Raw genomic sequence first — 12,874 nt, forward strand, 5'->3', positions numbered from 1 at the left:
CCTGGGTGGCTCGGTCGGTTAGGTGTCCGACTTCGGCTCAGGTCACAATCTCACGGTCCGTGAGTTCGAGCCCCGCGTCGGGCTCTGTGCTGACAGCTCAGAGCCTGGAGCCTGTTTCAGATTCTGTGTCTCCCTCTCTCTGACCCCCTGTTCATGCTCTGTCTCTCTCTGTCTCAAAAATAAATAAACGTTAAAAAAAAAAAAAATTTTTTTTAAATGAGTAAATTAAACTCTAGTGTGTGAAGAAACTCCTTGTGAACACTCAAGTTGTCAGACAGCCTCATTTAACCCTTCCACGGCAGAGAGCTCTGCTGTTTGGATGGTTGGGAGTAATGACACTTCTGGAAAATGCCCACAATAGCCCAAGATATGGTGAGTAGTATACTTTTAAGTACAAGATTCTAGGGGGGCTGGGCGAGGGAAGTGTCAGCTAAGTCTGTGAATAGGGTCAATCTTGTAACAGGCAGGGACTCTGAACACGACCATCTGAGACAAAACTGGAGAAAAAACACTTTTCGTATTTGTCTCCAACATTTCCTTTGGAGTGAAGTCAGAGCTGAGAATCCGGAGGAAAACTCTTGGGAGACCTAGGATGTGGACAGTGTGCCTTTCAATTTAGTACTATGCGAGACACCCCCAGCTAAACTGTTTCTACAAAGACCAGTCGATGGGGACTCGGTAAGTTTTACAGCAGGTCAGTAAAACTTGTGAAGGTAAACAAAGGTGCTGTTGAGTCAGGTCGACTCAGGAGACCAAATGACGTTCACGTGGCAGCTCTGCAACAGGCACAGGGACTGACGTAGAGGCGCCACGTCCTTCAACACCACCCACTGAGGAAAGCTAGCAGTGCTGTACAGATGGGAGACCACAGGGAGCACAGACACTGGGCAACATCCCTCACTTCACTGTGAATCAGTGGCTACACTGGGTAGAAGGTGGGGCCTCCTACCACAAGCCACGCGCTGTGCCTCAGACAAGCCAGGTGTCGGCAGCTGACCCTCACCTGCTGTGACTGATACCTCAACTGCCGACAGTACTTCCAAAGCTGATGGTTCTCGACCCTGGCTGCGCAGTGGACTCGCCAAGGGAGCTTTCAAAGCTTCTGAGGCCCGGCTCACACCCCAGGCCCAACTAAATCAGGACGTCTGGGAGCGGGACCCGGGCAGCAGCGTATTCCTAAAGCCCCCCAGAGAATTTCAATGCGCAGCTAAAACTGAGGGCTCTCCGGTTTAGTTCTTAATAAGTATTTACAGCTGTTATCGGATTGAGAAACCACGATCATATGTACGCACACAGCAGAGACGCCTTCACAGAATCAGTAAGTCATAAAGCCTACACGTGAAGACTTACCACTAAAATGAAACTTAGGTAATTACATGACACTACTCATTCTCAGGGGGGAACAAAAACGCCTACAGACCCAAACTGCTCTTACCCCCTTCTTCTGACTTACTGTATGGCCTGGTCAGGAAGGACAGACCTCCGAAAACCCTCTGGGAATTAGAGGGGGGCTCCAGAGCTAGGAAATGGACGTTTTTAGATACAGTTATTCACGCAACTGGAAGCTGGAAAACCCCGGCTCACCTGGGCTCTGTGTGGGAGCCAAGAGAGACGCTGCATCAGGGCACGGCTGTATTGTACACCAGCTTTCCCGGTTTATCTGAAGGAAAGAGAAACAGATCGACGTTCAGACAGTGAAGCAATGTGGGATGATGTGATGGCTGCTGCAAGCATATCTACTGTACCAACACTCCTGCTTTTTTCTTTAATACTTTATGATACAGTAGGTAAAATTATAGGAAGGAAAAAAAAAAAAACCCTTTCACAACACAATCAAGGCATGCCCTACTCCACTAAGGCTCTAGGGAGACCGTCAGTAAAAGCAACAGGAAAAAGACACACAAGGAGGAAGGCCTGGTGCAGGCCGAGGGTGAAATAATATAAGAATAATACATTTAATATGTAACACAGTGATAATAAGTAACACGAAATGCATCGCAGATTACAATACATATTTGATCTCTTCATTTACAAGTTAAAAACACACAAAAATAATTTCTGTTTCTTCAAGATTTACTATCCACTGGGTATCAGGTTAGGATTCTATGTACATTATCTAAATCCCCACAAGAGCTGCGAGAAGTCTGTATTATCTGTACCCAAAGAATAACTAGGCTCAGCGGAGTTGCTGAGGTCATTATGACAGCACTGGCGATGGAATACAAGTCTACATGAATCTAAAGCATATTAAGAAGAGAAGACTCCCTTAAAATATTTTTTTAAAAAAAACAGCCTTTACAATGCTCAGCCATCTTATTAGCATCATAACCATCTACTTTCATTACATTTAAGATAGTATGAAATTACCGTGACAGATTTCAAAAGTCGTCTCCCCCATAACTGATAAAAGAAGTAAACACAAAATCAACAAAGATACAGAAAACTTGAAAAACGTTACCAAGCAGTTTGAGCTAACCAGCAAATGTGGAGCAATTCACCCAAAGGCAGCAGGACACACATTCAAGTACACACGGAATGTTCACCACAACAGACCATATTCAGTGGCATAAAAGAAATCTCAAATTGAAGATTAAAATCATACTACACATGCGCTCTGTCCACAAGAGTATCAAAATCAGAAACCAAAATGAGAAGTTACCTGGAAAAACCACAAAGATTTAAAAAACAAAACAAGACAAAAACACACAAAAAAACCTGTTAAAAAATCCATGAATCAAAGAAGAGATCTTTAGGAATTATTATATATTAAATATTAGAAAACATCTCCAACTGAAAAATTCAAACATCGCATATAAAAATTTGTGAGATACAGCTAAAACAGGATTTAGAGCAAAATTTATAACATTAAGTGCCTATATTAGAAAAGAGAGGTCTCAAATCAAAGATCTAAGCTTCTAAGAAACTAGAAAAACGGGTCTCAATGAAATGGAAAACAAAAAATAAAGTCAATGAAACCATAACCTGGTTCCCTAGATCAGTAAAGCTCTAGCTAGACTGACCAAGACCAAAAGTTACAAACTGCCAGTATCAGGAATTAAAGAAGTCATCATCACAGTTCCAACAGATACCAAAAGGATAACAAAGGGATATTATGCACAACGTTACTGTAACAGATTCACAAGTCAGATGAAATGGAAACATTTCATGGAGGACACAAACTACCAAAATTCACTCAAGAAGATAAAGATAATCTGAATACCCTTATTCTTTTAAAGACATTGAATTTAGTTAAAAACCTTCCTATAATGAAATCTTCAGGCCCAGATGGTTTCAGTGGTGAATGCCACCAAACACTGAAGGAAGAAATAATGCCAATTCTACACAAACTCTTCTACAAAATACAGGAGGCAGGAACTATGTACAGCTTGTTTCTATGAGTCCAGCATCACACTGCCACCAAAACTAGACAAAGATATTATAAGAAAACGTACATCAGTATCCCTTAGGAACACAGATGCAAAATCCTGAACAAATATTAAGATACCGAATCCAGCAACGTAGAAAAAAGGTCAAGTTGTCATGGCCAAGTTCATCCCACGAAGGGATGAGAGAACAGTATCATCAAATATGCCACATGGGATAAGGCAGAAAGCTCCAGGACGTTCTGTCAAACCAACTGTTTGACCAACAAGAAATGCAAGGAATTAATAAGCTTCTTGCAAACCTAGATCTACATGAAACAAAACAGCAAATCATTTGCTCCTTTTGACTATCTCACCGTTAGAGAGAGGACAGGAGGCAGGGACCAGGGGCCATGCATGTTTTGGTTCCTGGTATGTTACAAACCCATGCCAAAAATTTCACAGTGATCTGAAATGGAAACCGATCTTCTGCTGGTTCCCTGGGATTATGCAAAGTAGGTCCTTTAAAATGTAATTTGAGTGTGCCCAATAAGGAAGTAACCTCAAATTCAGTAACTTTAACAAACCCTACCCATACCTTTCAAAGAAATCAAACAGCAAATTTTCTTAAAAAAAAAAAAAAAATCATTCATTCAGAGCAGGATTTCTTTACTGAAAACTACATCTCATTTGAAATGAGCCAAATTTCACCAGAGTGAAATGTTTCTCTGCTAACAGTAGAAACAAGAGTCCAGAACTACTATACTTCAGTAGAAAGCTAGATTTTGAGGCTGAAAGAGAAAAAAAAAAATTGCTTTTCCTCTTTTCATTCCCCAAATAGGAAAAGATTGCAGGAATACAGCACAAATTTGAATAATTAACAGAAGCAAAAAAGCTGAGAAGATCCTTTAAAGTAGTGAAGAATACGCTGCTCTGAATTGTCATGACATTGTGTTCTCCTTCTGTGACCTTCACTAACTTCAGCCGACATTTTAGGAGACTTTGCTAAAACTCTACATCTCAGAATATTTTTCATTGCCTTTTCAACTCCGTGGCCACTGAGTAAACTGGACATTCTTTGCCTTCAATATGTAAGGGACTGACTATACTTTTCATGTCCTTTTAGGTTTGCATGCTATAAAAAGTTAAACAATTTGTAAAATAACATAATATACATAAGCAGTTCATGATGTAGTAATAGTATATAATATAAACAACATGTTTATTTAAAATCGTGTTTTAATAATAAAAATAAAATATTAAAATATTTATTTAAAATAATGTGGGGCGCCTGGGTGGCTCGGTCGGTTAGGCGTCCGACTTCGGCTCAGGTCACGATCTCATGGTCTGAGTTCGAGCCCCACATCGGGCTCTGGGCTGATGGCTCAGAGCCTGGAGCCTGCTTCTGATTCTGTGTCTCCCTCTCTCTCTGCCCCTCCCCCGTTCATGCTCTGTCTCTGTCTCAAAAATAAATAAACGTTAAAAAAAAAATTAAATAATGTAATAAATACTGAAACAATGAAATTAAGACGAAATCAAATCTCTAACTGAATACACTAATTTCTGAAATAACAGTGGTGAGAACATGTTAATGTTGGAAGAACATTCTTCATGGGTCTCTCCTAGCTCTCCATGTCTTGTGAGCAAAGGCATTGATTGTCCTTTTGCTCTAAATTATCTTTTCAAAAATGTGTATATCAAACAACTCTGGAAGATAGAGATATTGTTTGTTTCTGAAGCAAGGGCAGGTCTGTCTACTGTCCAGCATAACAAAGACAATGTCTCAGTCAAGGGCAAAGATCAGGCAGGCTCATTGCCCATTATAAGGACTGAAGTTTCCTAAGAGTGGGGTTTCTTGGCTGTGACGTGGGACCCCCTCTGGGCTGTCCCTGGGGAACTTGGGAAGCAAGAGGAACCAACAAGAAACTGATGCTCATGGTGCTTTTTGTGCAATGAGTAATAAACCCCTTTGTCCCTGACCCAGGAAGTCCTGTGACTTCAGGCAGCAGCCATGAAACTGTCAGACTAACTTGGGAGCTTGAGAGTAGGGTAAAATCTCAGACCTATCAGTTTTGACAAGTAGTATATATTAAATAGTATCAAAAACACTTAAACACAGGGGCAGGCAGAAGTCTCTTGATATGATCACACCTATGTGGTGAAAAACCTTAATCTGATTCAGTTTTTTCATTGAATGATTATGCCTGAATGAACACAGAGAGACAATATTTATTTTAACTTTTCTGTTGTTTCCCAAATGTTTTTTACAAATTACTTTTTGGTTTTTACAATTGATTCTGGAAAGCCTTCTATTTTGTAGTAACTTTAAGTTGACAGAAAAGTTACAAAGATAGCCCAGAGTTCTCATGTACCCTCTCTCACCAGTATCTCCAATGTTAACATCCTATGAAACCCTGGTGCCTTCATCAACAGTAAGACACCAACATTGGTACATTACCATTAACTAAATCCTGGACTTGATTTGGATTCTATTTCTGTTTCCATTAACGTTCTTTTCTGTTCCAGGATCAAAACCAGGATACATACCACAGTGCACTGAGTGGGAGTGTGTGTATGTATGTGTGTGTTGGGGGGGGGGGGGGTTGGGGTGTAATTTGGCATTTTAACATCTTTACTGAAGTGTAATTCATATACTCTAAAACTCACCCGTCTAAGTCTATGAATCAGTGGTTTAGGGTATTTGCAGACCTGCTGTAACCATCATCATTAAGTTTAGAATATTTTCATCATGCCAAGAAGACACCGTATCCATTAGTATTCAAACCCCACCCTGACCTCCATTTCCCAGTTCTGAGCAATCATGAATCCACTTTCTGTCTCCATGGATTTGCCTACTCTGAACGCTTCACATAAATGGCATCATGCATTACGTGATCTTTTGTGACTGGCTTCCTTCACTTAGCAAAGTGTTTTCAAGGTTTTCCTATGTCGTAGCAACAGTACTTCATTCTTTTTACTACTAGATAATATTCCACTGTGTGGGGATGCCTTAATTCTATTCATTCATTCATTCATTCTTCAACTGACGGGCATTTGGGTTGTTTTCACTCTCTGGCTGTTTGGAATAATGCTATGAAAATCCTCATACAAGTTTTTGTTTGCACGTGTTTTCATTTCTCCTGGGTTTATACCTAATGAGTGAAACTGCTGGGTCACATGATAACCTTTATATTAGACATTCTTAGGAACTGCCAGACTTTTCCAAAGTGGCTGCATCATGTGATGTCCCTGCCAGCAACGTATGGCTGTTTTCTTTCTCCGCATCCGTGCCCACGCTGGTTATGATTCTTGTCCATCTGATTGCAGCCATCCTAGCAGGTGAGAAGTAGTGTCTCATGGGAGTATTTGTTTTTTAAATGGAAAATGTATTTTAATCTGTTGGTTACTTTCTAGGAACGGAAGACAGTCTGAAGATGGAATGCTCTTCACCCTCAGGTTTGTCTCCCTCCTTATTTAAAGCAAAAAAAAAAAAAAAAAGTATTTAAATACCTTCTATGTATCAAATTCTACGTGAAGCCTTAAAAGCAGAAGTAGTAAAGAGTGTGTCCTGAAAGGACGCCCAGTTTATGAGAGAGACACATGAAAATGTTCACTTCCTAAGCTCCTCGCACACAGCAGGCATTAAATGTGTGCTGTCACCAGCAGGAATGAGAGCCCGAGCGAGCGGACCACTGGAAGGAGGAGCCGTATTTTGCGTGCTGCATGCATTTCTGACTAGGTCACCAATGACACAGCAGAGACATGGGGCCAGAGCAACGATGTTCTGCCATTCTTCTGCTCCACACAAGGCATTGCACAACACAGAGTGGGGAAGTCAGAGACTGCCACGCCCTGGTAGAAGCAGAAGAATTCAGGGAGCCTAGTTTCACAGGAGTTAAGGAAGCAGAGGGCAGAAAACAGAAGGTAGGTCCGTGGTGCCAACCACTGCAGAGAAGTCAAAACAGATTAAAAAAAAAAAAAAAAGAAAGAAAAAAAAAGAAGTTACTGGACTGGGTAACTGTGAGGTTTCTCGTGACTCTGCAAAGAGCAGGTTTTCACAGGACAGGTGAGATCAGAATGAAAGCTGTGAAACATGTGTTTATCTCTCTAGATTCAGGGCACTTTACAGTTTATAAAATAACTGTCAGCTAGACATGACCTTTCTCCTGCCGCACAACGAGGCACGATGCCATTTGGGAGAGGAGGCCACACACACTCGGCGAGGCTAGATTTGGGGAGAGTATCTTTGCGTGTGGACTGCACTGTTACTGGTGACTGCACCTGCTCCAGAGACCAAGCTTCTTGAGAACAGAAACACACCTTTAATCCCTGGGGAGGGAAGTGCCAAGAAGCAAGGGCATGGTTCGTGGGGGATGCTTAATGAATAATCTTTGAGTTCATTATCCTCCATGATTTTACAGAGAACAGCGAGGAGAGCCTTCAGGATTCTCACTCCGCCTGCCTTTACCAGATCCGTAAACAAACACAAGTGAGGCCAAAGGAGGTGAAGTGACTCCACCCAGTGAGTTCAGTATTTAGAAGCCGGGAGGGCGTTCTCCCTGCTTCCATCCAGCTCTCTTTCCCCGAGTCCATGGGTACCGCTTGTTACTTTTTTCTTTGCCTTGGAACTCAACAACTGTTTAAACAAGTTTTAATAACAATACTAAACTGGAAAAGATCTGGCCAAGTGCATTTCAGATCCCTGGAGAAGATTTAGCTGGAAAACAGTCACTGTTTATTTTAGGCAAGTATATTTAGAAAATAAAAGTATTACCAAAAAGAAACAACGCATGGGACAGTGGGTGCCAAGTGTTTGAAATTCAGGATGCTGTAATTGAGAGAAATGTTCTCTGTGTCGGGGGTGGGGGGGGTGGGGGGGGAAGGGGGAGGACTCTGCATAGGCCTAGGCGCCTGTGTCCATCACTGACCGTTAATGGGGGCTCTGTCTAGGCCTAGGCGCCTGTGTCCATCACTGACCGTTAATGGGGGCTCTGCCTAGGCCTAGGCGCCTGTGCCCGTCACTGACCGTTAATGGGGGCTCTGCCTAGGCGCCTGTGTCCATCACTGACCATTAATGGGGGCTCTGCCTAGGCCTAGGCGCCTGTGTCCATCACTGACCGTTAATGGGGGCTCTGCCTAGGCCTAGGCACCTGTGTCCGTCACTGACCGTTAATGGGGGCTCTGCCTAGGCTTAGGTGCCTGGGTCCATCACTGACCGTTAATGGGGGCTCTGCCTAGGCCTAGGCGCCTGTGTCCGTCACTGACCATTAATGGGGGCTCTGCCTAGGCCTAGGCACCTGTGTCCATCACTGACTGTTAATGGGGGCTCTGACTAGGCCTAGGTGCCTGTGTCCGTCACTGACCATTAATGGGGGCTCTGCCTAGGTCTAGGCGCCTGTGTCCGTCACTGACAGTTAATGGGGGCTCTGCCTAGGCCTAGGCGCCTGGGTCCATCACTGACTGTTAATGGGGGCTCTGCCTAGGCCTAGGCGCCTGGGTCCATCACTGACCGTTAATGGGGGCTCTGCCTAGGCCTAGGCGCCTGTGTCCGTCACTGACCGTTAATGGGGGCTCTGCCTAGGCCTAGGCGGCTGTGTCCGTCACTGACCGTTAATGGGGGCTCTGCCTAGGCCTAGGCGCCTGTGGCCGTCACTGACAGTTAATGAAGAGCATTAACTGGTGGTGCTGATAAGGTGCACCACCTCCATGGACACAGGACACGTAGGAGAATCTGGCTATGATGCAGTTTCAAACAGTTCCCTCTTCTGAATTCAGATTCATTTATAAACATTTAAAAGTAAAATCTATATTGAAAAATAGTAAGGTTTCAAGTGAATCAAGATTTTTTCATCAGGGCAGGATGGGGAATTCTAGCATGAAAAGGCTTCCTCGAGCTCTCTTGCTGTCAGCTACACGCGGATCCATCCCTGGTCAACATGTTGGGGACCCCCCCCCCCCACTAGGCAAGAAACAGTGTTCAGGCACAGCTTAGGCAGACGGGTAGGACATGATCCTGTCCACATTTTGCATAGGACAGGACATCTCACAGTTGAAAAGTATGAGAAACTCTTTTTAAACAAAAATGCCATGGGTCACATTTGCATCCATGTCCCAGGACGGCAGATATGAGTACCTCCACCAACTGTGGACCACAGGTCAGGAAACACGGTTTAGTTAATGAAATACAATAGGGACACAAGTCCCAGAAACCCACAGAGGTTAAGGAGGAAGCCCCTAGAATAACAAAAGATAATTTCTGGTTCGGATATGTGAGAAACACTTAACAGAGGTGGTGGTATATGAGGTGGGCCTTCTAAGGCGAGCACAGTATGCTCAGGAGAGAGAGAGGAGGAGAGGCAGGGAGTTCCAGCCATGAGGAAAAAACAGACGAGCTAAGTAGTCAGGACACTTCAGAGCTGGAGTTCATTGCCTTCTACGGCACAGACTCCTTCCGAACCTGAGGGAAGCCATGAACCCTCACCAGAAACATGCATGTGTGTGTCCAGTCATTGGTTCTGGAGAATATCCTCGGAACCCAGCATGCAGACCTTTTCCTGAGACATGTCTGAGAAGCACAGAAAGCCCAAAGGTTCCCGGAAATATAAACTGAGGAAAGGTGAACAGGAGATAGGGCCATAGTGAACCAGGCTTTGTTCTCGAGCAAGGGCGGACCCTCCCCCCAACGACATCAGCAGGGGAGGCAGAGCGGTACCGTGCCAGGAACATAGCTCTCGAAGAACATGGAGAAAATGGGGTGGTAGGAGGAGCCTGTGGCCTAGCCTAGCGGCAGTGTGCATCCGGACTGGGAAGATGCCCTCTGGAGACAGAAGCAGAGGAGCAAAAAGCTGGCATGGAGGGCAGAATCCACAGAAATAAGACAGAGGGCCCCAAAGCCACCATTTCACCAGCGGGAAATCCAGCGGGCAGGAAGATGCTGCTGCCTGTTCTATTTGGCTGTGCTGAGTCTGAGGCGTTCAGACGCCTTTCAAATAGTTGAAGAAGGTTAGGGATCTCGAGAGAAAGGCTGGATGCTGGCTTCATTTGCCACTGAGGTAACAGGCGAGAAGATGTGCACGAGAGCCAAGGCCCAACACGCAGAGAGGAGACACTCCGAAGGCAGCGTTCCTTCGTGTGGGACGACACACGTGTGTGCACGGAGCAGCTTGGAAAGCTGCTACTTCTGAACTCGTACAAACATCACCAGCACAAAAGGGAGTGTGCATCAGGGAAATGCACGTAAGTCAAAACCATGATGAGACGCTACGTCGCTCCCGTGAGGATGGCTATTATCACCTCCTCGCCTCCAAGGAGCCACTGAGAAAATAACAAGTGTGGGTGTGGGTGCGGGGAAACTGGAGCCTCGGGCGCTGCTGGTGGGAATGTCAAACGCAGCAGTCACTGTGCAGCAGTGTGGCGGTTCTTCCAAAAATTCAACAGAGAATTGCTATACAATCCAGCAATTCCACCTCTGGGTATATGCTGAAAAGAATCGAAAGCAGGGACGCAGACAGATATTTGTACGCCTGTGTCCGCAGCAGCATTACTCACGACAGACAAAAGGTGGAAACAACGAATGTCCATCCGCAGATGAATGCATACATGTGATCTACACACGTCATGGAACACCACCACCCAGCCTTCAAAAGCAAGGGAACCCCGACACGCTACAGCATGGATGAACCCTGAAGACAGTACGCTCAGTGAGATAAACCAGTCAGAAAAGGACAAACACTGTGATTCCATGTCTATGAGGTAACCAGGGTCGTTGAACTCACAGACAAAAAAATAGAATGGTGGTTTCCAGGGGCTGGCAGGGAGGGAGAAACATGGAATTATTGGTGAATGGGTAGAGAGTTTGTTTGCAAAGACGAGAAAGTTCTGGAGACGGCTGGCGGGAACGGGTGCGCAACAACGTGACAGGCCACCAAGCTAACTGTGCACCTAAACGTGGCAGATTTTATGTTACGTGTAGCCTCCCAATGATAAAACAAAGTGACCGTGCAGCCAGCAATAGAGAAAAGTGGTCAAAGGGGCCCACATAGTGAGGGGCAGAGCTGGAACTCTGGGCCAGATACTACCAATCATGGTCAATGCCACTAACCAGAGGGCAAACTCCATGCACACCGAGTGTGGAAAGAATGTCAAAACAGGTCTCAGCATTTTCTGCCACATCATATTCAGTGACAGCAGCACCCAGCATACCGTCTTCTTGTGTGAAACACGTGGCGTTTACTACAGAGATCAACCGCTTAGGAGATATAAACCAGATTACAAAACATCTCCTCCTCCTTCTGCTGGGTTTCCGAATCTGATGTCACAGATAAACCTGCCCTAGTCTCGGTTCTGTTCTTCAACAACTCTGTCTCTTTCTCACTTACACCAACAGCCAACTTAAAGGCCACACCGCGTGGCTACATTTGAAACATTTTCAGAGTGCTTCCTACAGGCCTTCAGATGGACCTTCAGATACATCACCAAGCCCTGACTACAAACACGGTAACACACCTGTTCTCCTGTTAGTCTCTTTTCCAAGAGGTGACCTCCAAGATGGAGATTTTCACATAAACAGATACGTTGGTTCTCTGTACTATTAACACTCTTCTTAGCCAGCTTGGAGACTAGGCTTGGCGAGATTCTGATTGTTAGAAGAATTAGGAGACAGAAAAGGAAGAAACAACAGTGTTGAGACTACTAATAATTCGAGTTTTAAGAGAAAAACAAAGATGATTATGAGTCCCTCTCTCCAGATTTTGCCCTATGGCATCTTTGAACTCGTATGAGCAAAATACAGGATTGGCAACTGCCCAAATGGGTAGGAGAGGGGAGTTCAAGATCATTCAGAAATTGTGTTTGGCTGGAAATAAGGGAAAGAGAAACTCTACTATTAAATATTCATGTTTTTGGAGGAATTAGTTACCAAAAAGCCACTTTCTGGCTCTGACTCCATTTATGATTCTTTAGCTAAAGAACAAACTTAGGCCTTTGTCCACAGCACCTCCATAATACGTAGGATCATGGACACTATGGGTGTTCAACAGCCCAAGTTCTGGTGAGCTACTGTGCATATGGAGCACGGGAAAATGAAGTTCAGAAGGAATGTCAGACCCATCTGGGTAAGTTTGTGTTCCTGCCGCGAAGCCTGGGACTCCTTGTGATTATCTAAACTGCACCCACGTTGTGTTCCCATCAGTCTGAAAATAGAGCTGTACATATTTCCAGCAGACAGGGAACTGCCTTTTGTTTCTGGCAGTGTTTCTCCTACTGTTTATATCTGAACATCCTAATAACGCAGCTTATGGTTACACCCAGCCTTCCCAGCCACTGCTCCTATTGACTTCCCTTTCAACTGTCTCAGGAGACCCAGCCAGAGAGACGAGGCTGAACAAAAGGAAGCAAAAACCCACCATCCGGACATGGAAGCCAACGCTTGAGTCAAAATCTTTCCAGGAATTAGACTGCAACGGAGCAGATAGACGTAGTTGTCCTCAGTCCTCAGCCTCCCCACATCTTCG

General features: G+C 44.6%; 1 protein-coding gene across 9 annotated transcripts in view; it reads right to left on the reverse strand.

Moving 5' to 3' along the window:
* The window catches only part of AKAP13 (A-kinase anchoring protein 13), a 335,984-nt gene that overhangs the window by 101,931 nt on the left and 221,179 nt on the right, over nucleotides 1-12,874 (reverse strand). For all 9 annotated transcript variants that reach the window (XM_042988121.1, XM_042988120.1, XM_042988117.1 and 6 more), the window contains one exon: nucleotides 1,585-1,660. In XM_042988121.1, the coding sequence (XP_042844055.1) occupies nucleotides 1,585-1,660 (76 nt within the window). The remainder of the gene's footprint in view (nucleotides 1-1,584; nucleotides 1,661-12,874) is intronic.

This window comes from Panthera tigris, chromosome B3 (assembly GCF_018350195.1).
Source record: "Panthera tigris isolate Pti1 chromosome B3, P.tigris_Pti1_mat1.1, whole genome shotgun sequence".
NCBI lineage: Eukaryota > Metazoa > Chordata > Mammalia > Carnivora > Felidae > Panthera > Panthera tigris.